The sequence below is a fragment of the Schistocerca cancellata genome, chromosome 5 (genome assembly GCF_023864275.1).
Source record: "Schistocerca cancellata isolate TAMUIC-IGC-003103 chromosome 5, iqSchCanc2.1, whole genome shotgun sequence".
Lineage (NCBI taxonomy): Eukaryota > Metazoa > Arthropoda > Insecta > Orthoptera > Acrididae > Schistocerca > Schistocerca cancellata.
The window spans coordinates 322520079-322548003 of NC_064630.1; the positions used below are offsets into that span (position 1 = coordinate 322520079).

At 43.1% G+C, this 27925-nt stretch overlaps 1 protein-coding gene across 1 annotated transcript; it reads left to right on the forward strand.

Moving 5' to 3' along the window:
• Positions 1-996: 996 nt before the first annotated feature.
• Positions 997-27909, forward strand: LOC126187378 (uncharacterized protein CG1161). Its single transcript, XM_049928428.1, has 5 exons — positions 997-1175; positions 9450-9562; positions 26899-27013; positions 27092-27217; positions 27409-27909. Exons 1-5 carry the CDS (start codon positions 1113-1115, stop codon positions 27562-27564), a joined length of 573 nt encoding a protein of 190 aa, XP_049784385.1. The 5' UTR covers positions 997-1112; the 3' UTR covers positions 27565-27909.
• Positions 27910-27925: the final 16 nt, after the last annotated feature.

A 27925-nucleotide genomic window follows, 5' to 3' on the forward strand; every position in this document is an offset into this window, starting at 1 on the left:
CGGTTCTAGGCGCTCCAGTCTGGAACCGCGTGACCGCTACGGTCGCAGGTTTGAATCCTGCCTTGGGCATGGATATGTGTGATGTCCTTAGGTTAGTTAGGTTTAAGTAGTTCTAAGTTCTAGGGGACTGATGACTACAGATGTTAAGTCCCATAGTGCTCAGAGCCAAGCCTGATCGCAGTAGCATTTTTCATCAAGATAATGCTCCATGTCACAAGGTCAAGAGAGCGATGAAGTGTTTCAAGGAACACAGTGTTGAGTTCCAAGTGATGTGTTGCTCCCCCAACTCGCTAGATCTGAACGTGGTCGAATAAATCTCCAATGGCAAACTATCCAGCAGCTGGCATTTAAATATCATCAGCAAACGTACCACTGTTCCAAGATTTTAGAATTTTATTGCATTCGTTGATATAGACATTTTGAATAATTAATTTGTAGTTTAACAGCTGCCACATCACGTTCTTGCACATAAATTCACAATTACAATGTTTGGTCTCACAAAGCACGAAGTTTATACGACTCGCTTTTTAGGTTTCATATGTTAAGTTTATTTATTCAAAAATCTTTTAAGATTGTAGGATACGTCATTGGTCTGGAAACATTGCCCCCTCCGCCACCTCCGCCATGCACACGCACTGCTGCAAAAAATTAAACATAAATTGCTGTTCTTGTAGTTCCAGAAGCTGTGAACATGCCGACTACTGCTTTCACTTTTTTCAGTAATAAAATGATAACCCACTGATGAAATCGGATGCAATACAACTGCAATTACTTCACGATAACTGCGACAGAATGCTCGTGTTTCGAAATATGTCACCAGGGAATAGTGGTGGAAGAAAAGTGGCGGATTAAGTACAACCAAGTTGAACTTTTTGTGGTTGCGACCTTTAAGTTGCGCCACTAAAAACTTTTAAGTTCACCCACAACAGCGTTGCAACTGCCGTGTGCCAACATCTGTGGCGACACCTTTTGTGTGTGCGAACTCGGCTTAAATCTCTGTAGTCTGTACGCTAGAAGTATAATCTATGGGAATAGGAAGGCGTATGACAGCTGCTGTGCAAAGTGTTATGATTGGGGATTAGAGGATAGCGAGAACTGTTCAGCTATTTCAAATGTTGTGTAGAACAGTAATTTGTTGGTGCTTAATATTACTGAGCTGTATAGAATGTGCACAGGTTTGTCGTTCACACTTGTCTTTAGAAAGGTAGTGTTTAGTAAGGGCCTGTTTAGATTAATTATACGTCGAATAAGTGACGTATGGATGTTGCCCTATATTTAATTTACGCTCTTAAATGATTGAAAACATTAAAACCATTTCTTAACGAATAGTGTTTGGTATAAGCTGAAGAATTATAGTATGTTTTTGTCTCGTTTGCGTGAAAACATTAAATCTATTTCATAACGTATAGTGTTTGGTATAAGCTGAAGAATTATTTGTAATGTTTTTGTCTCGTTTGCGTTTTGAATGGTGGTAGGGTACAGACTTCGATGGCTTCTTTTTGTGGAACTTAATCATATCACATCACCTTTAGCCTTCGCTATAGGCAAATGCAAATTGCACCACAGAGAATATTATTTCTTTAGACTATCCGATCGTCAGGTTGGAGCCACATGCCTTTCTTCTAGGCAATAGACGGGAAGAAGTGCGTCAGAAGTTCAAAGGAAACGAATTGTTAATGTCAATATGCATAAAACGTTGAACGTCTCCTTAATCTGTCGGCTGACACACTAATTTTAATACTGTCACGCCCTCTCATTTCTTAACCGGCTGAGTATGTCAAAGGTTTTCAGTAAAATAACGAATGTTGTCCATTCATTCGTATCGTCACCTGCCGTGCTGTGGAGTACTGACATTAATTTGCGACTTCTGCAACCTTTTTAAATCCGTTTTCTGAAATCATAATATCAAATCCTGGTCTATTAAAGTTACCCGGCACATACAGAATTTGTCAACAAATGTGACGGCTATAAAAGATATTATAAGTCGTAATAGTTTTGAGTAACTCTTGCCCATATTTTACATTTGGGGAAAAAAGGCTGTTTTTATCTAAGTTGCTGACTGGACTGCCAACCTACACCACAAAAACATACTTCTCATATTATAGTCCCTGTGCAGCATATGAAATAAATCATTTGCTAGGTATGTTCATGGAACCTTCTTTTCTTTGTAATCAGTTCCTTAAATTACGAAACGTTTCTAAAGTTGCTGTATTCAGTTCATGATGGGACTAAAATAACTAAAGTTTATTCTCTAAATTTTCTTGTCTCCCTTCTCAGCAAGAGCACATGAATTACATTATTCCCCAACATGCATGCTGCCAGCTGCTTGCTGTGGCTTTGCACTTTAAGTAAATTTTATAATAGTGTATTTTGAATGTTACTTCTGTTTATCTGCCAAGGCAAATTTTCTACGTATGTGTTCTTCAGTTAGAGTATTTTACTGCTGCCCCACTCGGTAATACTGACCTAGCGCCAGAAGCAGACATCGATGGTTGTATACAATAAATCAAGTATAGTATGTAGAATTCCTTGGGTTCCAGCTGGATAACAGTTCAAATGGCTTAATCACATGGATAAACTAATCAAGAAACTCACTTCAGCATGTTATGCCCTTAAAAGTATGTCTCATTGGGTTGATCTAAAGATAAGTGTGTTGGTTTATTTTGCATATACTCACACTGGCTTATGGAATTGTCCTCTGGGGAGTGCACAAGTAAACAAAGCATTTGTTCAGCAGAAGCAAGCAGTAAGAATTTTGTGGGAAATAGGTAAGTGTACATCTTGCAGAGACCTTTTTAAAGATCTTGGAATCCTTACTCACTTCCAAATACATTTACTCAAAAATTATGTATGTTGCTGATAAAATCAATTTCAGATGACCTTTGATATCCACAATAAAAATAATTATTGGCAAGAAAGTGAGGTAGCATAGTGGTTAGCAAACTGGATTTGCATTAGAGGATGGCACTTTGGTTTTGTGTCCAGGCATCCAGATTTAGCTTTTCCCAGATTTCTGTAAATTGCTCCAGGCAAATGCCAGAATGGTTGCTTTGAAAGGAACAGTAGATTTCCTTTCCTATCTTTGACACAGTTTAAGCTTGTGCACCATCTCTGATGACCTCATTGTCAGTTGGACATTAATCGTAGTCTTCCTTCCTCTTTTCCCAGTTGTCTTCCTTTTGTCCAGCAGGGAATAATTTTCAGATAGACTTTGCCTTCTTGTCCTGTGTTCAGAAAGTAATTATGGCCCCTGTGGATAAAGTATTCAACTATCTACCACTTACTGAAAAGCAAGGAATTGGGACTCTTAACAGTTAAAAAAAGTACTTATTAGCCATTCTCCCCACAAATTATTGATTTAAATCCAGGGAATGAGAGGACAACTGCAGGACAAGTAGCTGTAGCATGAAGCTGCAGGGCAATACTGTAATATAAATAGTACTTGGTATTTATGACTGTAAAAATAGTGATAGTAACTTGTTAACACAGTATAGGCCTACAGTTTAAGTTTTTATGATGTCTTCATCTTATGTTAATGTATATTTTGATTAGGTCCACATCCTTGAAGGTTCTTCTTGGAGGTCTACAGAACACGATGGATGAATGAATGTACTGACTTACCATCTCCTCATCCCACTTCCTCTAAACTTCAATAAAATCTCTTTGGGTTGCCAGCTCTGTCAGTTAGAAGAAACCAATCTGAAGTTTTCCCGGCGTATCCAGTTTGAACAGTTCTCGGGTATCCAACCGGGTAGTGTCGTAATTTCTCCACAATATTTCGGAAGACGTATACTCTGCCATCTTCAGGTGGTTCCTGACAAATGGTCAGGAACCACCTGAAGATGGCAGCATGTACGTCTGCTGAAATATTGTGAAGAAATTAAGACACTACCTGGTCGGATACCCGAGAATTCTTCAAATTAGAAGAAAACACTTTGGCTTTCGGTGGCCATCTCCATCATCAGGGGTTAAAATTACTGACTGTTGGGGCTGGCATGGTGTACAGCTTAGCCTGAGGTCTGGAACAGGTTGCAAAAGTGGTTAAAAGAAAAAATAACTGAAGGTTGTGATAACAGAGCGGTCTATAGCATAGCCCAAGAACCCAATTCATTGTCTGTAACATTTGCTTCAAATTCAATACACTTTCATGTGTGAATAACTAAAATTGTAATATAAATTCAGAAACATAATATTGAAAAATAGAAAAAAATCTGTGTTTGTCCATATTGTACACTGTTAAACAGAAAAATACCTGCATGGTATTCACTCTTTATCGTCTTCTTGTAAGGATTTACGTAGACATCCTATTACCTCCAGGACCCTTACTCATCGCTGTTACCACTGCCTCCCCTTGCTCTAAATCCTCCATGCCCATGACCTTGCCACTTTCAAACACTACCTTTTGTAACGTCCTTCAGACCCCAAATCCACCATCTCATTCCTTATCATCTAACTAATTAAATTTTACATATAATTACTCCTCTGGGGGTAAGGTGTACAAACAGATCTAGTGGAAACCTTCCTAACTGCACCAAACCCTCTGTCTGGCTCAGGTTGATGATATTTTTGTAATCTAAATGCAGGGTCAATACATTCTATCCTCGTCCTCCAGAGCCTCAATGCCTTCTCTTCCATTCCTTTCAACTGGTCATCTTAAGCCCAAAGTGCCACATTCCTGGACATTGATCTACACCTCAGAGGGCTCTATCCATACCAAACCCACTAACCACCGAAATGCCTGCTTTTTGATAGTGATCGTCCCTTCCACACCAAAAAATCACTCCCATATAGTCTGGCCATGCATGGTTAATGCAGTGATGAGAATTCCATTGTTCAGTATGCAGAAGGTCTCACTAAGGGCTTTGCAGATAGGCACTATCCTGCAAACCCAGCACACAGACAGATTCTGTGGGCCATATCCTCATGTCCCTAATCCTCCCCCCACCCCCAGGAATCAGCTGCTAAGGAACATCTCTCATCATTGCTCAGTGTCATACTGGACTGGAACAACTAAACATACTCTTTACCTGGGCTTCGACTATGTTTTGCCATGCCTGGAAACGAGGAACATTCTTCCCACCCCTTCCAGAGTTGTATTCCTCTGCCCACCCACTCTATGCAATGTCCTGGCCCATCCTAATGACACACATACTCCCAACACCTTGCCACATGGCTCATATGTCTGCAGAAGACCCAGGTGCAAGACCTGTTAGGGACATACAGCCAGAACATCCTACTCCAGTCCCATTACTGGCTTATTGTATCCCATCTAGAGGCAAGGCTACTTGTGAAGTACTGGGGCTGTCGCAGTTTCTGCACGGCACTTTATTTGAACATGACTGCTAACCAGCTGTTTACCTCAATGAAAGGCCATTGCCCAAATGTGGCCAAGATTGGAGGAATTCTCTGCTGGGAGCAACAATCTGGATTTCAGTGGTTGCTTCACAGACTGTGGCATCTGCCACCTCCTGTCCAACAACAGCTGCTGTGGACTGTATGGATGGGACTTATCATTGTGACGCATCCTTTGTTCCCATACTCCTCCTTGTCTCAATCTCTGCTAGCACCCAACCCGAGGACCAAGCCTTCATGCATCCTACGCTCAAGCCATCTTCCCTACTCTCCCCTTCTGTTCTGCTGCCCCCTCCAAATCCACTCCTCTATGTGCTGCGCTAATTCAACATCGCCAGTGCCCATGTTGCTTTCGTACTTCTTCCATCTATCACCTCTCCCTCCTGCATTCCTAACCTTTGCACACGCTGGCTCCCTCCCATCTGTCAGTCGCCATACTTCAAACCTTCCTTCCACTCCCTGTCCCATTTCTCCCCTTCTCCACTCTACTCAACACAATCCCTCATTCAAGTAAAGCTGTAGAACTGAAATATTCCAGCACTTTTCTCCTAAATTATTTACATACTACCAGGAATTTCAGTTATCATATTTGAATGTTTATGTAATGTTCTTCAAAATACTGTTTGGAGACTCTTTTTATTTCATGATACAGCTCTTCTGACTTCACTTCCAGTTTGTTATAAATGATGGATAATGTATTAAATATGGAATGAAGATGGAGATTTCATGCTGTGCTACAGATCACTTTGTCACCACAAGATTGTGGTGGGGCAACATCACTCTTGAACTTTCTACTGGACAGGTCTTGATTATACTGCCATTTATTCTGCTTTTGATGGTAGTTTCTGATCCAACATCACAGAGCAGCATATCTAGGAAACATATTTTAAGCTGCAAGTGTTGCCAGGGCAGAAGTAAATTCTGACCCTCATTTGTTGATTAAGAAATGCAGATAAAAATGAAGAAATCGCAGAAAGTTGGGAAATTAAGATGGTGGGACCTGGATAAGGTGAAAGAAGAATTGGTTATAAAGAATTTAAAATTTAACAATGAAGATGAATAGGCAACTTCGAGAAATGAAATAGAGGACAGTAGAGGATCAAATAGATCAAAAGACAAGGTCAGGAAAATTCCTTGGACATAGTTAAAGGGCTCCACAACGTACTTCACTACCAGTCCGATAACTTTTTAGCAGTTCTCTGTTAAGGCTCACCATCTAATGAAAAACATTAAGAGGAATGCTGGGAGCTCTGTGTCTCCTTGGGAATGCATGCCTCTTCATGGTGTGGCCGAGCTCCATAAGCCTACAGGGTCTCCGAAGGTAAAAAACCGGCCTGGGTCTCCTCGTTCATGATGAGATTTTTATCAGTGCGTTGGTTCATGCTGAACATTGTGTAAAACACCTTGCAACAGTGAAGACAACTCCCTATCCTTTACCCTCCCCTCCTGTGACTAATTGTATGATGAACTTTCCACTACTGGGAACACCTTTCAGACCCTTTACTTGTCAAATGATACAGCCCAAGGCTCTGATATGATTAATAATATTATCTGAATGTTATTTAAAGATTCCACCCACTCAGGATGCTTAACCACATTTGGCTAGAAAGTATTTTCCCTTCACTGTGGTGAGAATATGATCACTCTGGTCTGTAAGCCAGCAAAAACCCAATGTCCATTGACAACTATAAACCAATTAGCCCACCAATGTGCTCTGCAGACTGCTTGAAAGGATACAGCCTGAGAATTATGCTGAGTTCTCAAATTGTGGGAGCATTTTGTTCCCCGTCAGTGTGATTTCTGGGAGGAGTGATCTACAGCTGACCATCTGGTTAAGTTGGAAACAGCAATCCAACAGGCAGCAGATCATTGCAGTCTCTTTTGATCTACATATGGTGTACAATACAACTTGGTACCATCATATTTTACTTACTGTCCATGAGTGGGACTGTAGGGGCTTCCTACTGATTTCTGATCTTTAATTTCTATCCCACCAGTTGTTTTGATTTAGAGTTTGTACATTGCTCAACTCTCCACAGGTGCAAGAGAACAGCATCCCACACAGCTCCGTGCTTAGAGCTACATTCTTTCTCATCATTACTGGTGGGCTAGTGCCCTCTGTTGAACTACTGGTCACCATAATGCTGTATGTTGACAACTTTTGCATATAGTATAGCTCCCAACCTATAGCCTCAGCTGAACACCAACTCCAAGGCACGTTGCAACAGACTTCCAGTTAAACCCTTTCCATGGCTTCCAGTTCTCTCCCACAAAAATGTTAGTAATGCATTTTTCATTGTAACATGGCCCATTCTGATCCAAAACTATACTCTGGTGCCCAGTGCTTCGATGTTGTTGACAAGTCCGAATTTTTGGGTCTCACCTTTGATAAAAAGCTGATGTGGATGCCTCATATTCATCATTTAGAGTAGCTGGGATTAACACTTGGAATGTGCCTTGAGACCCTCGGCTGGGACCTTTGCCTAACCTTCATAGAAATCTTTCCCCTCAGTTAGTACCTGGCCCACAAATTAGAACTGACCTATTTCAAAGAACTTAAGTTGTCTCTCCCATGATCTTTCAGTTTCTATTCTTCAGGAGTATTGTGGTGCTACCATCATTTACACTGATCGTTCTGAAACCATAGATGGGATGGGGAATGCTAAATTTCCCTCTGTTCAGTAACATCATTTGTTGCCAGGAACATGTAATGTGTGTGTACAGTGGAGCTGATAGCCATTAACAGAGCCCTATGTTTTATCAAACACACTCATTTTAATTTTTAGTGTCTCTATGATGAGCGTTCAAGCTGTTGATGGATGTTACTGTTATCACCCTCTCTGACCTTAGAGGTATTGTCTGCTCAGTTGTCTTTCTCTGGATCCCAAGTTATGTGGATATCCCCAGAAATGAAAAGGCTGACTGGCTAGATAGTGGTTATTTACTTTGACAGTCTCAAGTGCAGGTTTGTGGGTTCAAGTAAGACCTCTTAACACTTAGATATGTAACAACATTTGATGGGCTACTGCCCCTTCTATTAAAACCTTGCACCATCATGGAGACTACTACTTGATGGCACTCCTCTTCCCGTTCCTCTGAGAAAGAATCCACTGTCCTATGTTGCCTCCACATTAGTCATACCAGATTCAATAGTCTCATTTTATGTAATGAGCCACTGCCAGTTTATGGTTGTGGAGCCTTACATGCTGGTGAAATGTCACTTACTCCTGCTTCTCCACACTGAGCGTGACTTTCTTGATTCTTTGCCACTAATTTGCCAAATGACTCATTTTCTCCCTGAAAGTGGTTTTTGTTTGCAGATATAACTTATTAAAATAGTTTTGGAGAGGGGCAGGGGGGTTGGGACTGCAGCCGCATACCGGCCTTGGGGAACCCTAGTCTTATCTCCTTTGCCAGTTGCCATGGTCATCGCTCTTTTACTCTGTTTTAATTTCTTTTACATGTGGTTAGCCCCCTTTTTTTTCTGTCACAAAGCAGTTTCAGTTTTAGGGGTAACACTGATGCTCTTCCCCCTTCCCTAAGACTTTGACTACAAAGTATCACTATTGGAACAACTGTGAGATGGGCAGCCCGTCACCTGCAGAGCTGTGGGGAACACTTGTATAGGCACGTCCATCTACTGATCTGATTGTTTCTGTCATCTTGGTCCAGCTGATGTTCGTTATCTTTTTAGCCCATACTTTTACTACTGTGAATCTCCTGGCTAGAAGGCATTCTTTACTCTGTAACTGTCTTCAGCCTTGGAATTCTTGAGTAGAGGTAAATAGTCACTAAAAAACTGCAAATAGCCAGCATGTAACCATTAAATATTATTTTTTATACATATTTTTAAGTGGTATATGAGAGTTCTTTGTTTGTTCTGTCGAGGTTTCACATCATAATTTTTGTGATGAATTTAATCTGTGGACAAATGAACTAACTAAAAGAATTTCATATATTGTGTTTACTTGCATTTATCAAATTGGAGAGTATATTGCATTTCAGGAACATGCTGTTTTGTTTTGAATTTGAATTTTAACATTAACTTCCAGACTTTTCCTCTGAATGCATTTATTGAAATTAATTTTTATTTTCAGAGCCAATCATATGAAGACGTTCGTTGCAAGTGTGTATGCCCAAATCCTTCAGTTGTTAATGTGACACAGTCGAATCGAAAGCTGTACATTCGCAATGTACCTCCTAACCAATGGTGAGTATGGAGTTAAGTGGTAGCAGATAAAGTGATGATGCTGAGAGGCATAGTGAGATATTGAGACCATAATCTTTTGCTGTATTATGAAGCTGTATTGCACAGAAGAGGTTGCCTTTGTAATTGATAGTGTGTGAATTTGTTGATGCTTGTAAGAAAATTTTCGTACGTTAGGTGACTTTTTGTCTGGCCCTAATGAAAGCACCAGCAAAATAATTCTAAATTATTTCAAACGAGAAAACTTAGAGTATTAATTGTTGAAGAAACTGCATAAAATCAGTAACTTCCGCTACACTCCGGAAAATGACCTTGCCTGTAATAATTCACTACTGACTTATTGAAACAAAAGTATCACCATGTTAAGACTTAACCACTATTTTCTACTTGTGAGGTTACCATATGGTACTTCAAATCACCATCAGGCTACACTGATTTGGGTTTACAGTGACCACCTGAAATCTATTACAGCAAATGCCCAAATCAATCCTTTGAAAGGGCACAGATGACTTATTTCCCCCTCCCATTCCAGTGTACAATTCTGCTTTGTGTCTAATCTTGTTTTTGACAATACATTGTACTATAACCTTCCTCCCTTCAATTAGCAGATACAGTGTCATTGACCGTAGTAGTAAATCGCAGAAACGTCTTTCATTAATGCCTGTTTGTCTTCCTGACTACGGTGATTAATTTATCCCAAAATGATCTTACTTGAAATGATAAAACTTGTCTTTCTCGATAGCACTCACTCCATAAAGGGCACAGTTGTTTTGAATTGCCTCCACTGCTTTCGCCCTTTTATTAAACACAAACTAAACACAATGTCACAAATGTTAGACCTTATTTGGTTTTAGACTCAGTTTTCTTGTGCATAAATGATGCTCCTCAGAAGGTAAAAAATGAGAAGCTATACTATTAACTTCAATAAAGTAACACCATAGTAAAATATGATTATAGCAATGTGCTAAACTAAATTGCCACAGGGCATGTTGAAACATATTATATGATACGCAACATTCCATAATGTTATACTTGATAATTCGAGCACATAAAAGCCTACTGGAAATCATAGGCTCCATGCCCATTGTGTTGCAATCACTTGGGTGGATGCCAGTCTGTATCAAGTGGCTGCTGGCTGATGGCACTGAAATTGGTCTTATTGTTACAGACACCCATGAGCCCTTTCACAGACATGTTTCCGCAAGATTTTTCTATTACTGGCTGGTTAGAAAATTAACGAAAATGTCTCTGACCTTCTGTCAGATTGATGCTCTTAGCAGATAGATGTAATACAGCTTAAAAAAGAAAGGAAAAAGGTGGGTTTGATATCACAGCTTTGCATTCACACTGCGTGATCTTGACTGCTAGATCAAGAATAGGTTATTCACAAGAGTAGAAGTGAGTCAACACTTCTTGTACCATGTGCTGCATACACTATTATGATAAAAACGTGATAACGCGTGTGAAATTTGGTGGTTGGTTGGACTGAGGTTAGCGTGTAATGGCGAAGGTGGAGATAGATTCCCGCTGGGGGTACCAGTTTTTAACACCCTCTTCACTTCCAGTTATGCCAAGTAAAAAAATGCAGGACTGTGCCATGGTTCTAAGTCAACATTAAACATGTCCAGTCACTACTGACTGGAACAGGGTTGGATTAGTTTCGGCAGAAGTTGCTGCTTGCAGAAACTCTCTAGTAAGCTTTCTTACATTAGTAATGTTGTTTTAGTTCACGAACCAGTCAAGTAAGGTCATAGGACCTTCCTTTCTTATTGTAAGTGACCTTGAGATTTTGAAAATATTGGCATTGGACTGGGATTAGAGATCAGATTCCAATTCTTATGTGGATATGAACCCTCATCATTTTGTTGTTCTCTCAAAATGCCAAACTACTCCCTATGAATAGTGCACTCCTAACAGCTGGTGAAAGGCGAAAATATGTGCGGGGTTGGAGTCCCAGATAGCACAGAACTATTCGTTGCATTACCTCTAGCCAAACGTGTGCAAATCTCACTACTGGTGAAAAAACAATAAATATTTCATGTCTATCTGTTGCTATAAGATCTATCTAAAGGTGCCAGGTTCAAATCCCTGCCCGAAAAAAACCATTTGCATCGTCATTTCAGATTCCAGTATCACGCTATAGTTGAACATATTTAATAGCTGACATCTAATTGTGCTTAGTTAACAATTTGTCTAGGTACTTGGTTCTGCGCCCCTCCATTATCACAACTTTACTTCATGCTGTTTCACACTTGGGTATTGGACTTTATTAGATACTTTTTTTTGTTACTTCTCAGAGCCAATATTGGCTTCATGTGGTTCCCAGTGCAGGGCTAAATGTATCGTCACTTATTTCCAGGTTTGGACATTCGTCCTTGTAAACTGCTTGTGAAAACTTCAATATGATTGTGAACAAAAACTGGTCATGTCATTTAATTAGTGTGATAGTGACTTCTGAAGTGTCACTTATTGTAATGAATTTTAATTTACAAGCGTTAGGGACTGCCTCATCCCCAATAATGTGTTTCCTAATATTTATTGTATCGCGATATTAGTTTAAATCAGGGCTGATTGCTGTCAGTGTACTGTAGTGGTCTCTTGTGATAACAATTGTGTATAGCTTGTGATAACAATTGTGTATAGTCAAACGACTGTACTGTAGAGGGTTTAAAGGACCTGTGACACAGCTATGCTGTGTTGGTTGTATACAGTCAGGTGCTGCCTACACATTGGAATTCAGGGGTGGCCTGCTTTTTGTGCTGTCAAGTGTATATGACTAAAATATCAAAAGAAGAAATTAATGATATGAATATAATAGAGGGAAACATTCCACGTGGGAAAAATATATCTAAAAAGAAAGATGATGAGACTTACCAAACAAAAGTGCTGGCAGGTCGATAGACACACAAACAAACACAAACATACACACAAAATTCAAGCTTTCACAACAAACGGTTGCTTCGTCAGGAAAGAGAGAAGGAGAGGGAAAGACGAAAGGATGTGGGTTTTAAGGGAGACGGTAAGGAGTCATTCCAATCCCAGGAACGGAAAGACTTCCCTTAGGGGGAAAGCCCGAACTCCGCGTGCATGCCCGTGTGTCCATCGACCCGCCAGAGCCCCTGCTTGGCAAGTCTCATCATCCCTCCCCCCAGACACATTCCTCCCACGTGGAATGCTTCCCTCAATCATACTCACACACACTCACCAAACAAAAGCGTTGGCAGGTCGATAGACACACACACACACACACACACACACACACACACACGTGTGCGCGCGCGCGGGCGTGTGCGCGCGCGCGCGCGCGCGCGCGCACACACACACACACGCGCGCACGCTCGCAACCAACGGCCGCCCCGCCAGGAAAGAGGGAAGGAGAGGGAAAGACAAAAGGATTCGGGTTTTAAGGGAGGGGGCAAGGAGCCACCCCAATCCCGGGAGCGAAAAGACCCACCTCAGGGGGAAAAAAGGACAGGTATACACTCGCGCACGCGCGCACACACACACACATACACATATCCACCCGCATATACACAGACACAAGCAGACATTTGTAAAGGCAAAGAGTCTGGGCATAGATGTCAGTCTGGGCGGAAGTACAGAGGCAAAGATGATGTTGAAAGACAGGTGAGGTATGAGCGGCGGCAAATTGAAATTAGAAATTAGCGGAGATTGAGGCCTGGCGCATAGCGAGAAAGGATATGCTTAAGGGCAAGTTCCCATCTCCGGAGTTCTGACAGGTTGGTGTTAGTGGGAAGTATCCAGATAACCCGGACGGTGTAACACTGTGCCAAGATGTGCTGGCCATGCACCAAGGCATGTTTAGCCACGGGGTTATCCTCATTACCAACAAACACTGTCTGCCTGTGTCCATTCATGCGAATGGACAGTTTGTTGCTGGTCATTCCCACATGGAACGCTTCAGTGTATGCAGGTCAGTTGGTAAATCACGTGGGTGCTTTCACACGTGGCTCTGCCTTTGATCGTGTACACCTTCCGGGTTACAGGACTGGAGTAGGTGGTGGTGGGAGGGTGCATGGGACAGGTTTTACACTGGGGGCGGTTACAGGGGTAGGAGCCAGAGGGTAGGGAAGGTGGTTTAGGGATTTCATGGGGATGAACTAAGAGGTTACGAAGGTTAGGTGGACGGCGGAAAGACACTCTTGGTGGAGTGGGGAGGATTTCATGAAGGATGGATCTCATTTCAGGGCAGGATTTGAGGAAGTCGTATCCCTGCTGGAGAGCCACATTCAGAATCTGATCCAGTCCCGGAAAGTATCCTGTCACAAGTGGGGCACTTTTGGGGTTCTTCTGTGGAAGGTTCCGGGTTTGAGGAGATGAGGAAGTGGCTCTGGTTATTTGCTTCTGTCCAGGTTGGGAGGGTAGTTACGGGATGCAAAAGCTGTTTTCAGGTTGTTGGTGTAATGGTTCAAGGATTCCGGACTGGAGCAGATTCATTTGCCACGAAGACCTAGGCTGTAGGGAAGGGACCGTTTGATGTGGAATGGGTGGCAGCTGTCATAATGGAGGTACTGTTGCTTGTTGGTGGGTTTGATGTGGACGGACGTGTGAAGCTGGCCATTGGACAGGTGGAGGTCAACGTCAAGGAAAGTGGCATGGGATTTAGAGTAGGACCAGGTGAATCTGATGGAACCAAAGGAGTTGAGGTTGGAGAGGAAATTCTGGAGTTCTTCTTCACTGCGAGTCCAGATCATGAAAATGTCATCAATAAATCTGTACCAAACTTTGGGTTGGCAGGCCTGGGTAACCACCCTGAGGTGGGTCTTTGCGCTCCCGGGATTGGGGTGGCTCCTTGCCCTCTCCCTTAAAACCCGAATCCTTTTGTCTTTCCCTCTCCTTCTCTCTTTCCTGGCAGGGCGGCCGTTGGTTGCAAGGGCTGGAATTTTGTGTGTGTGTGTGTGTGTTTGTGTTTGTTTGTGTGTCTATCGACCTGCCAGTGCTTTAGTTTGGTGAGTCTCATCATCTTTCTTTTTAGATGTATTTTTCCCACGTGGAATGTTTCCCTCTATTGTGTTTATATAAAATCTGTGTGTGTGTGTGTGTGTGTGTGTGTGTGTGTGTGTGTGTGTGTGTGTGTGAGAGAGAGAGAGAGAGAGCGAGAGTGCGAGTGCGATGGAGGGAAGCATTCCACGTGGGAGGAATGTGTCTGAGGGGAGGGATGATGAGACTTGCCAAGCAGGGGCTCTGGCGGGTCGATGGACACACGGGCATGCACGCGGAGTTCGGGCTTTCGCGACAAACGGTTGCTTCGGCGGGGGGAGGGAGGGAGAGGGAGGGATCCAAGGATGTGGGTTTTGAGGGGGAGGGTGGGGAGTCGTTCCAGTCCCGGGAGCGGAGGGACTTGCCTTGGTGTGTGTGTGGGGGGGGGGGGGGGGGGAAGGACCGGTATACACTCGCGCGCTCACACACACACACACACACACACACACACACACACACACACACACATACACACACACACATCCATCCGCATATACACAGATGCGGGCGGACATTTGTAAAGGCAGAGAGTTTGCCCAAACTCTTTGCCTTTACAAATGTCTGCCTGTGTCTGTGCATATGCAGATGGATATGTGTGTGTGTGTGTGTGTGTGTGTGTGTGTGTGTGTGTGTGTGTCCTTTTTTTCCCCCCTAAGGTAAGTCTTTCTGTTCCCGGGATTGGAATGACTTCTTACCCTCTCCCTTAAAACCCACATCCTTTCGTCTTTCCCTCTCCTTCTCTCTTTCCTGACGAAGCAACCGTTTGTTGCGAAAGCTTGAATTTTGTGTGTATGTTTTTGTGTCTATCGACCTGCCAGCGCTTTTGTTTGGTAAGTCTCATCATCTTTCTTTTTAGATATAAAAGAAGAAATTACATTCATTTCACCTCATAAAGTTTGTCTTTAGCACAAAAAGGGGAGCACAGTGCTACAAACAAAATTTTTGATCCTTGCCCAGTGAGAGACAGCAAAGTAAAACTGGAAAATGAACTGAAAAAGTTTCTTCTTGATAACTTCTTCTATTCCATTGAACAATTTTTTCTGTTATTGTAATATGTAAGAGATAGTGTGTAGGAATTATTGATATGCGCATGGTTTCTTTTTTACATACAAAAATCTGTTGTTAATGCTAAGTGTGTAGATGTAATTATAAAATAATTTATCATGCGGAATTAAAATGGCTCATTCCACATGATCATGATGATCTCTGGAATGTGAAACTGAGAATCAACTGAAATGAGGAGTCAATTTAGTAACATATTTGGGTACTATTTATGGAAAAAAATTAAGCACATTGGGAATGAAAATGACACGTCTATTACATTAGATAAGCACCTCTGTCCTCTTGGACTCATTAAATGTTAATCACCAGTGATGTTAGTACAAAGGGACACTAATGTAAGTACAGCAGTTTTACTATATCTTGTACAGTAGTTGGAAATATTGAAACTTCCTGGCAGATTAAAATTGCCCCTCAGGGGGCTCAGCATTTAATTGCTGGGTACGGGCTTGGCAACCCGGGGGTCCTTGAGCTGGGGACTGGGAAGCGCCACCAGTCCTCAATAGCATAAGCTCTGAGCGTGCTTCAATGACCACTGTAAGGTGTGACGGTGGAACGTTGTACGGTCCAGAGCCTGGGGATCTTGGCTTAACTGCCTGGGTCACAAGGATGGTATAAAACTCTGTAAAAAAAAACCTCAATCTCAAGGTGTGCTGCGCGCAGAGGAGACGCATGGCTGTTGAGGTAGAACAGTTGCTAGCGGGCAATCTCTGGGGATCCTGCCGCCCTCCCAGTTGTATTCGGATTACCCAGGCAAGCGGGGCTCTGTCTGGGTGGACATTCCTTCTCCTAGCTGCTCATGGGACCACCATGAAACGAAATAGAATAGTGCGCAAGCGTGAGTCTCTAAGAAAGGAAAGTTCAATGCTTTACAGTATGACCCCCAGTCGTTCCCTTCCCTGTCCCCACCAGGGGAGGAACAGTGGTCTAAATTACTTGGTGAGACGTATTCTCCTCGATTTCTGGTTTGCAGCCGAACAGATGGAGACTCATTTCTGACCACAAAGCCTCAGTTTTTTGTGGAAAATTTAGAGGACAAGTTTGGAGAAGTTGAGGGCATGTCTAAAATGAGGTCTGGAGCAGTCCTCATACAGACAGCATCCTCAGCAGTCACGGGCATTGCTTGCTTGTGACAAGCTCGGTGATGTTGCAGTCTCCATTATGCCTCATAAGAGCCTCAATATGGTTCAAGGACTTATTTTTCATCCTGACCTGTTGTTGCAGTCTGAAGACGAGCTCCGTGCAAAACTGGAATGCCGCGGTGTCCACTTTGTACGATGTGTCTTCAGGGGACCTAAAGATAGTAGGGTCGCCACCGGTGCCTTCATCTTGGCTTTCGAGGGATGATATATCGATGTGATGTTAAGCCTTACGTCCCTCCTCCCATGCGCTGCTTTAAGTGCTGGAGTTTTGGGTATATGTAATCGAGATGCGACGCCAGCCCTATCTGTCAGGATTGTGGACGTGCCTCCCACCCCAACGTCCCGTGTTCGCTGCCCCCCTGTTTGTGTCATCTGCAGACAAAAACATTCACCTTGCTCGTCAGACTGCGCGGTTTATCAAAAAGAATGGAAGATTATGAAGTATAAGACCTTGGACAGGCTCGCTCACACAGAGGCTAAACGCAAGTACGACTGATTTCATCCTGTGCGCATTTCATCGACATTTGCTGCAGCAGCTTCGATGTTGTCATCCCTGGTGATGAGCCCCCAATCTCAGCCGCTTTTTGTGGGTCCTCCAGCCCAGCCATCTATCCCTGCCCCCCAGGTAGTTGGGGAACACCCTCTTCTGTTGCTCCCCTGTTATCAACATCAGGAGTGTACCGCAAGTCTCTAGAGGAACGGAAGGTTCCAAATGATTGGAAAAGAGCACAGGTAGTCCCAGTCTTCAAGAAGGGTCGTCGAGCAGATGCACAAAACTATAGACCTATATCTCTGACGTCGATCTGTTGTAGAATTTTAGAACATGTTTTTTGCTCGAATATCATGTCGTTTTTGGAAACTCAGAATCTACTATGTAGGAATCAACATGGATTCCGGAAACACCGATCGTGTGAGACCCAACTCGCTTTATTTGTTCATGAGACCCAGAAAATATTAGATACAGGCTCCCAGGTAGATGCTATTTTTCTTGACTTCCGGAAGGCGTTAGATACAGTTCCGCACTGTCGCCTGATAAACAAAGTAAGAGCCTACGGAATATCAGGCCAGCTGTGTGGCTGGATTGAAGAGTTTTTAGCAAACAGAACACAGCATGTTATCAACGGAGAGACGTCTACAGACGTTAAAGTAACCTCTGGTGTGCCACAGGGGAGTGTTATGGGACCATTGCTTTTCACAATATATATAAATGACCTAGTTGATAGTGTCGGAAGTTCCATGCGGCTTTTCGCGGATGATGCTGTAGTATACAGAGAAGTTGCAGTATTAGTAAATTGTAGCGAAATGCAGGAAGATCTGCAGCGGATAGGCACTTGGTGCAGGGAGTGGCAACTGACCCTTAACATAGACAAATGTAATGTATTGCGAATACATAGAAAGAAGGATCCTTTATTGTATGATTATATGATAGCGGAACACACACTGGTAGCAGTTACTTCTGTAAAAATATCTGGGAGTATGCGTGCGGAACGATTTGAAGTGGAATGATCATATAAAATTAATTGTTGGTAAGGCGGGTACCAGGTTGAGATTCATTGGGAGAGTCCTTAGAAAATGTAGTCCATCAACAAAGGAGGTGGCTTACAAAACACTCGTTCGACCTATACTTGAGTATTGCTCATTAGTGTGGGATCCGTACCAGATCGGGTTGACGGAGGAGATAGAGAAGATTCAAAGAAGAGCGGCGCGTTTTGTCACAGGGTTATTTGGTAACCGTGATAGCGTTACGGAGATGTTTAACAAACTCAAGTGGCAGACTCTGCAAGAGAGGCGCTCTGCATCGCGGTGTAGCTTGCTCGCCAGGTTTCGAGAGGGTGCGTTTCTGGATGAGGTATCGAATATATTGCTTCCCCCTACTTATACCTCCCGAGGACATCACGAATGTAAAATTAGAGAGATTAGAGCGCGCACAGAGGCCTTCAGACAGTCGTTCTTCCTGCGAACCATACGCGACTGGAACAGGAAAGGGAGGTAATGACAGTGGCACGTAAAGTGCCCTCTGCCACACACCGTTGGGTGGCTTGCAGAGTATAAATGTAGATGTAGATGTAGAACAACCCCTCCTCCTTTGGAGACTTCAGTCCCCACCTCTGAGCCGGAGAAGTGCCCGCCTCCTCTGGCTCCCCTCGTGCGGAAGGGATCACTTGGTGCCCTCCCTTCCACAGTTACTGCCCCTCCAGATGTCAGCCAGTGGCTGAAAAAGCCACCACCTGAGGGCCATAGGGCTTCCAGGTCTTCCTCGGTCCATGAGACTGGGTCGGAAGATCCCACCCAGCCTGATAAACCGAAGGACAAATGGGACCCTACCAAAAAGAAGAAAAAGCAAAAGGAGAAGGACATAAAGACAGAAAAGTTCACCACTGCACCTGAAGATGTGGAGCATCTAGTGTCCCCTCAGGAGCTAGATGTTGCTCGACCCGCATCTCCTATGGAAGTTGATCAGGCTACTTCGCAATCGGTGGTGGTGAGTGCTTCTAAGGCGTGACCTATCCCCCCCAGGTTCTTTCATGTATTCAGTCGGATACCATTATCCTTCAATGGAATTGCTGTGGTTTCTTCCACCACCTTGCTAAGTTGAAACAGCTTTTGTGCCACTTCCCTGCCCCTACAGGAAACCTGGTTTCCTGTTCAGCGGACCCCCTCCCTCTGTGGCTACCGGTGTTACTATAAGAACCGCGTAGAATACGACAGGGTGTCTGGCGGTGTCTGTGTTTATGTTCTTGCCACTGTTCCTAGTGCCCCAGGGCCACTTCACTCAGCTCTCGAGGCTGTGGCTGTTAGAGTCCGGGCAGGAATAGAGCTTACCATCTGTTCCCTCTACCTTCCCCCAGATAAGGTTGTCCCTCTTGCTGACCTAGCTGCCTTGTTCGCCCAGCTCCCCCTGCCATTCCTCCTTTTGGGGGACTTTAATGCCCACCACCCTTTATGGGATGGGGCCCAGAACTCGGACCATGGTTGGAACGTTGAGGCTCTCTTGGCTCAGCAGGACATTTGCCTCCTTAACACTGGTGCTCCCACATATTTTAGCTTGACTCATGGCACATCTTCTGCCATTGACCTCTCTCTTAGTAGACCAGGTCTTCTTCCATATGTCAGTTGGAGGGTCCACGACGACCTCTGTGGTAGCGACCACTTTCCTATCCTGATTTCTCTTCTTCAGTCCCAACCTCCTGACCAGCTGCCATGATGGTCTCTTTGTGGAGCTGATTGGGCAGCCTACACCTCAGCTACTATGGCCATCGCTCTGCTTCCTGGTGACATCGATTTGGCGGTGGACGAGGTCACTATGGCCATTGTTTCTGCTGCCGAGGCAACTGTCCCCTGCTCTTCCAGTATCCTAAGGCGTCAGTCAGTCCCTTGGTGGACACCAGAGATTGCAGAAGCTGTCCGCCCGCCGGCGAGCCCTGCAACAACACCGGCGTCATCCTTCCTTAGAGAATCTGGTTGCCTTTAAACGGCTGTGGTTAATCCAGGGCAGCAAACAGGACTGCTGGGAGTGATGTGTTGCCACCATAGGTTCTCGTACCTCCCCATCTCAGGTGTGGTTGCGGGATCTGCGCATTTTTGGCTTTTGCCCTCATGTGTCTGTCCCTTGCCTTTCTCTTTGGGGTACACTTTGTACTAACCCAATCGCCATCGCCGAACATCTGGCAGAGTACTTTACTCATCTCCGCGACAGCAGGCTACAGCGCAGAATTCCATGCCATTAAAGAGCAGGCTGAGCATACACAGTTGTCGTTTCACATGCACCGTTGGGAATGATAGTGAATGGGAGTTCCAAAGTGCCCTTACAGCTTGCCCTGATACCTCTCCAGGTCCAAACTGAATTCACAACAATTTTCTTCGCCATCTTTCGGCGCACTGTCAGGGTGAATTACTCGCCCTGTTTAATCGCATCTGGATGGAGGGCATTTTTCCAACTCTTTGGCAGGATAACATTACCATCCCAGTGCTGAAACCTGGTGCAGATCCACTGGTGGTTGATAGCTATCGCCCTATCAGCCTTAACAACATTATGTGCAAACTCCTGGAACGGATGGTGAGTTGGCGGCTCATGTGGATCCTTGAAGCTCGGGGCCTCCTAGCCCAGCAACAGGGGGGCTTCCGCCAGGGCCACTTCAGCGATTAACAATTTAGTCTCACTAGAGTCAGCTATTCGTACAGCTTTGACTCGGCGAGAACATCTAACAGCTTTGACTCGGCGAGAACATCTAGTTGCTGTTTTCTTTGATCTTTGGAAGGCGTAAGATACCACCTGGCGCCATCATATCCTTGCTACGCTGCACGAATGGGGCTTACGGGGTCCACTTCAGATTTTTCTACGGAATTTTCTCTTCAATCGCTCCTTTCGGGTTAGAGTTGGCACATATTTTAGCTCTGCTCATATTCGGGAGAATGGTGTCCCGCAGGGCTCGGTTCTAAGTGTTCCGCTCTTTTTGGTGGCGATTAATGGTCGTGTGGCTGCGGTGGGCTCATCGGTCTGTTCCTCTCTATATGCCGATGACTTTTGTCTTTATTACAGTTCCCCAAGCATCAGTGTCGCTGAACGGCGGCTGCAGGGAGCTATCCATAAGGCACATTTTTGGGCATCCAACCATGGTTTTCAGTTCTCAGCCTCTAAGACCCGAGTGATGCATTTCTGTTGTCATCGAACGGTCCACTTCCGTCCAGATCTCTACCTTGCCAATGAACTCCTTCATATTGAGGAGACGCATCACTTCCTTGGCATGCTGTTTGATGCTCAGCTCAATTGGACACCTCATCTTTGCGAGCTTAAACAATGGTGCTGGCGGCACCTCAACATGGTTTGCTTTCATTCACGACAACTACATGGAGCAGTGTTTTCCCTGTGGAGCTGGTTGCTCTTTATCGTGCACTCGCTCACCTTCCCTCCTGCCCTGGGGAGTCATTTGTCATATGCAATGACTCCCTGAGTGGATTGCAAGCATTCAACCAGTGTTTCTCTCGTGACCCTTTGGTGAGTGGTATTCAGGATGCTGTTTCTGCTCTCGCCGAGTGTGGTCGTTCAGCAATGTTTGTATGGACCCCGGGCCACATCGGCATTCCAGGAAACGAACGTGTCGATCGGTTGGCCAAGCAGGCCACAACTTCGCCACCCCTGGAGCTTGGTCTCGTGTAAAGAGACCTCCGGTCAGCCCTACATCGCAAGGTCTGTGATGTCTGGAGCTCTGAATGGTCTGTCTTGAACACGCCAAATAAGCTCCGCATGGTCAAGTCGTCCACGGCCGTATGGAACTCAGCACGCGTAGGGGCTCAGTTGTTCTCTGCTGTCTCCGAATTGGACGTACTCGGTTGACCCACAGCTATCTCCTTCGTCGTGAGAACCTGCCTGAGTGTCACTATGATGCAGGGCTGACAGTGGTCCATCTTCTGATGGACTGCCCCCTTTTAGCCCCCTTGCGGCAGTCCTTTAATTTACCAGCTGCACTTCCTTTAATTCTCGGTGACGATGCCTCTATAGCTGACTCAGTTTTATCTGTGCAGCTGGATTTTATTACTCGCTCTAGTGTGGGCACTCTCAGGCTACACCCACTCCAGTGACTTTTGTGACGTGGATACCAAAATAGTGTCTTTTATGGTAACAAGTTGTGTTGGTACCTCTATCAACGCTTTCCAGCTGGAGGTTCTTTGTTTGTAGTTGAGTGGTTGACCTTTTACCTGATCCATCAACCACTGTAGTCTGTTTTGCTGTAGTCAACCATTTGCTCTGCTCCGTTTAAGTGTCCTCTATTTTGTGTTACTGCGGCGTTCATTTTAGCTCTGTACCTCTTGGTGTTCCCTCCCTCTGGTTGCAGAGGTTACGCTTTTACTGTATAAGTCTTTTACAAGTATGTCTGTTTTTAACTGGGGACTGATGACCTCGGTGTTAAGCCCCCATCAACCCCCAAAACCAACCAACCAATTAAAACTGCGCGCTGGACCGAGACTTGAAATCGGGACCTTTGCCTTTCGTGGGCAAGTGATCTACCGTCTGAGCTACCCAAGCACGACTCGCACCCCGTCCTCACAGCTTTACTTCCGCCAGTACCTCGTCCCCTACTTTCCAAACTTCACAGAAGCTCTCCTGTGAACCTTGCAGAACTAGCACTCCTGGAAGAAAGGATATTGCAGAGACATGGCGTAGCCACAGCCTGGGGAATGTTTCCAGAATTAGATTTTCACTCTGCAGTGGAGTGTGCATTGATATGAAACTTCCTGGCAGATTAAAACTGTGTGCTGGACCGAGACTCGAACTTGGGACCTTTACCTTTTGCAGGCAAGTTGGTAGAGCACTTGCCCGCGAAAGGCAAAGGTCCCGAGTTCGAGTCTTGGTCCGGCACACAGTTTTAATCTGCCGGGAAGTTTCATATCAGCACACACTCCACTGCAGAGTGAAAATCTCAGTTGGAAATATTCTTTGGGAGGGGGGGTTAGGAGCAAAACATATGAAATTCAGGTAAGTGGTTGCTCAATGTCCATAATAATATACAAGATGTAGGTATTTCAGAATTGGTAAAGATATGTTCTGGTTAAAACCTAATTGAGAAGCTTTAAAGGAAAAGTAAAGTGCATATCAAATTAAATATTGCTCTCCTAATTAAATCGTATCGCTGCAGAGATAGACATAAGCTTTTGAAATCAGCTGTAAAGGGCTGTAAGGATACAATGGGAGCAGAATTAAATAGCAACCCAATAGAGGACAGACTATATAGAGGCTATTTTCATTAGCCCCACATCGGGCACCATTTATATAGTGACCTTCCTGTGCTATCATAAGTTTTTAGTGGTAGTCATATTGCTGAAAATAAACAAGCAATGATCATTGTTATTGAGTTGGAAACAATTACCTGAAAGAAATGACTAATTGAGAACTGCATACAGTAAAACAATTTCAGTAAAGTAATTTCAACAAAGCAATTGAATAATTGCCTTTAATTATTTCTCATGGGACACTGAATACAGATCAATGTATACTTTTTAAAGTATACCTTATAAACCTGCGTCAAGCAGCTAAGGCACTGGCCATTGTGAAGAGGGAGAAGGTAGATACTCTTCGTTTGCTTGTAGCCTTTGGGACTGAAGCTGCAAATAGTGTTGATAGAGGGATGCTTGTCACTCTGCATCAAGATGTCATGTTTGTTCGCCAATCATGATAGCAAGTCTGCTGGTGGTGATGTAATAGAAGACTTGGCATATGAGCAATGAGTGACATCAGATTATTGACTAATTGGCTAACTTTTGTTGCCTGCAGCCCTTCTTGTTAAGCCTCCTCCCTTATAAATCTTCTGGGATTACTGTTTTTGGGCTGTTGAGCAGAAATAGTGTGTTCCATTGATGATGGGAACTATTACTGGCTTCTAAAGTGTCTTAAGTCTTCCCAATTTGTGGTTCTCTTCCAACCCACAGTTCGTTAGATTCCACCTGTGTGTAAACTACCCCAGACAATTTACTTTGGTTACTGTCTACTTTAAATTTCCTTGCACAGGAAACATGAACTGAATTCAACATTGTGCAAGGCAACACAATACACAAAGTGGGTGGGGGTATTATAGCTAATGGAACAGAAGGCTTCACCCACAGCATCGGATGTCTTCATATCCGCCCACAGTAAAAGTAGCTGCAGGGTGTTGTTGGACTAGATAAGTAGGAAGGAAAGTTATCAGATGACAGTTTTGCGACTGCCTTGCCTCGTTAGAGGATTTATTGATGGAAAGATTTAAGATTGCCTTGCAGAGAGCAGCCATCACATGAATGGCAGGCACCACAATCTGAAATGAGGTGAAATTGTTTATAAGTGATGCACAGATTGACCTATAGGAAGGAATATCTGCAGCATTATAGAACACTAGTGGGTGTGTTACGGAAATCCCAGGAAGCAAAATAATGACAGTGCAGCCTTTTAATTTACATAATACAGTTGTAGAGGGAAGTGAAAATTGTTATTTATTTGCAGTGTGGCAAACTGTGATCCAAAAGTTCCAAATTACAAATAGAAAGAAAAAATTACAGATCATTAATTCTAGAAAGAAACAGTTCCAAATCACAAATTTTATGAAAAACAATTTGACACAGCACTGCACATTCATAGACCTACATCAGTATTTGATATCTAATTAAATGCTTCAATTAACAGCTTCCAGGACATTACTCCATTTCACAGAGTATCTGCTTTTGGAGCACTACTGGACAGCATGTCCTACGGTGGGCTCTGCTGCTCCACAATCACATTCAGGGCTACTGATGATGTCCCATCTATGTGGCTAGTCCCAGTTCTGACATGGCCTGTTTGTATCTTGTTATCTTGTTTAGGTGACACCAGATCTTCCTTTGTAGTTTAGACAGCGATGCTGATGTAAGACAGCCTTCATAGCCATTATGATGGTTTGTTAGACTTCCATCTCTTTCCATGCTTCCTCCAGGAGAAAGGGTTGCCACTGCAACAGGATATAATTTTACCATAAGGTGTCCCAGACAGGAGCATGGAACTTGGTCTATATGGGGTGGATTCGAAGTAATAATTGGAGTGTGGGAGTATTCACTGAGAGGGGTGAAATTATAAAAAGCATCAGGGACACACTAAGTAGATAATGTAGCCTGTACTGGATGTGTCATTGTGCATCTCACAAAGAGTCTGACTTCATTTATGTTTAAAGTATAATTATTAAAGCAAGAGTTCCTTCATAAAAATATCTAATAAATGGAGATGTAAACATAATCTCACCAGTTAAATATTTTGTTTCATTTTTAGTTATTTTAATCATATTGTACAGTGTGGAATAAATTTGTTGGCATCCAAGATAAGTTGACACTAATGAAAGTACCTGAAAAGAACACAAGAATATGAGAATCATCATCATCATCATCATCATTTATTGCCTTATCGGGCCCTTTAAGGCCTACAGCAAGAAGAACAAAAGGAAAAGTAAAGATAAAAAGACTTACAAAAGTACTCTATACAGTAGTAAAAGTTACATATGTACATTACAGCTTAAAGAAGAAACGAAAAAATAAACAGGGCATTCAATCAATAATTGAGAATATGAGAATACAAATTTAAAGGTGATTCTGATTCCTGAAGTCTTAAACAACATAAGTTGGCATATGATAAGTGTATTTCAAAATAGATTATAAATGAAGTGTTACTGGTGTGTAGAAAGCTGTGATTAGGAAAAGATTATGCTTCAGAGTTTAGAAAGGCTTACTTTCACACACTAAGCTATTTTGAAGCAGTACAGACATTCCAGCCTCAGATACTAGGAAGTGTTGACTGGAGCATCCATGATTACCTTTTGCCTTACTGGTATTGCCCTTGTACCACTTGCCAATTTTTGAGCAGAACAGGTGCAGATGGTTGATGTTGCTGGTATTTCATGAAGTGATGCACATAAGTCTTTAAGGCTTGATGAAATAAGACTACGATGAAAGGATGTAATAAATTCCACATGTAGAAATTACAGTGAACATATGCCATTTACGTATGAAATAATGTTCCGGGGAAGATGAGCAGTTCTTCAACAGTATCATTGCCATTGATGAAATGTAACTCAAATATTCAGAAGCTTGGCTGAAATGGCAGTAAACATAGTTCATTGTAAAACCTCCAAAACCCACATATCAATAATTTGGCACTCTTGTAAACAGCATAGGCAATCTAATACTAACTCGTCATGTTTAATGTTAGATCTATGAATGAATGCTGAGTGTTGTGCATAGTACCAAGAAAATAGCTTCCATGAGGCAGTTGGCAGGTTGCACGATATTGCAGTAATGGACTGTGTCCAAACATAATAATGCTCTTTTTGTTATGGAAGTGTGTTCATTGTAAATCTACTCATTGTTAAACTGCTTATAATGCAATTAGCTATGCTTATAATGCAATAAACTGTAGAAGTGGTGAAGCTACACACTCTGTATGTGGCAAGTGGCATAGGCATTGAGCAGCAGCCCCCCACCCCCCCCCTCCAAAACACACACACACACACACACACACACACACACACACACACACACCTACCTTTCCATTACTGAATTAACATGCATGAAATTCTGTAATCATAAGGTTGAGATGATGTGATTACGTGCTTTGCTAAGTTGTCTGCTTATATGAATCTGTTACAGCAATTGCGACAATGTGATCCTGCCCCAAGTAGGAGATGAGATTAAGGGCAAGGAGCAGGAATTTTGTCCCAGGTGTGAATGTAAATATGAAAGTCGAAATACATCAATAATTAAGGTATGAACTGGGTTTGTTAAGGTAGGTAGATTATAGATGAGGAGCAGCTGAATATACTAAAGTATCTGTTTGTTGCAGTATGTAGTCATAATAGTTATTTGGATAATTTCCCTCCTTGTCATCTACATGCTGTTTTTGATTTGCTTGGATCCACTCTTGAACAAACGTGTAAAAGGCAGCTATCAAGAACACAATAATGAAGAGGTATAGTATCATGAATTCATATACTAAAAGTTGCTTACCTTAAGAGTACTACAGACTTGCATAAAAGACAGAAAAATGTAGCTGTGTTTGCAAATATATATTTTCATCCTTTATATATTATGCGGTAGAATCTTTACAGTTCCCCAATAGTGTTTGTTTGTCTGAATGTACATGTTAATTCTTTTGTATAGGATGAGCCCAGCACTAGTGTTGATGGAACTACCTCACATGCTATGGGTGTAAGAGGAAATGTCCTGAATCGTGTTGGCCATCAGCAAGATAAGTGGAAAAGACAAGTTAGGGAACAGCGGAGGAACATATACGACAGACATACTATGCTTAATTAACAACCTTTCATGCAAAACATTTTTGTAACTATTTTAATCCCATGGTATTCTGTACATCCAAGTAAATGTAAATATGCTTAGGTGTTCCTTTTTGTTTACAACATTCTGTTGTAATGTGTCCTGTCTGTCCATGTTGTTTTTAATTCTTCATTACATGTAAATACATCAGATCTTAATAACGAAGTGCACAACTGTTTTCTTAAATTTGTGAGGAAATAGACCTGGTACTTCTACTTTATAAGAACAAATTATATAAAATGTGTTAATAAATTTTGGAAGATAAATAAAATGTTTGTAATTGTTACATATTATGTTGTCAAAAAAGTAAAGTGTTCCTCAAACTCACATGAGCTCATCTTGC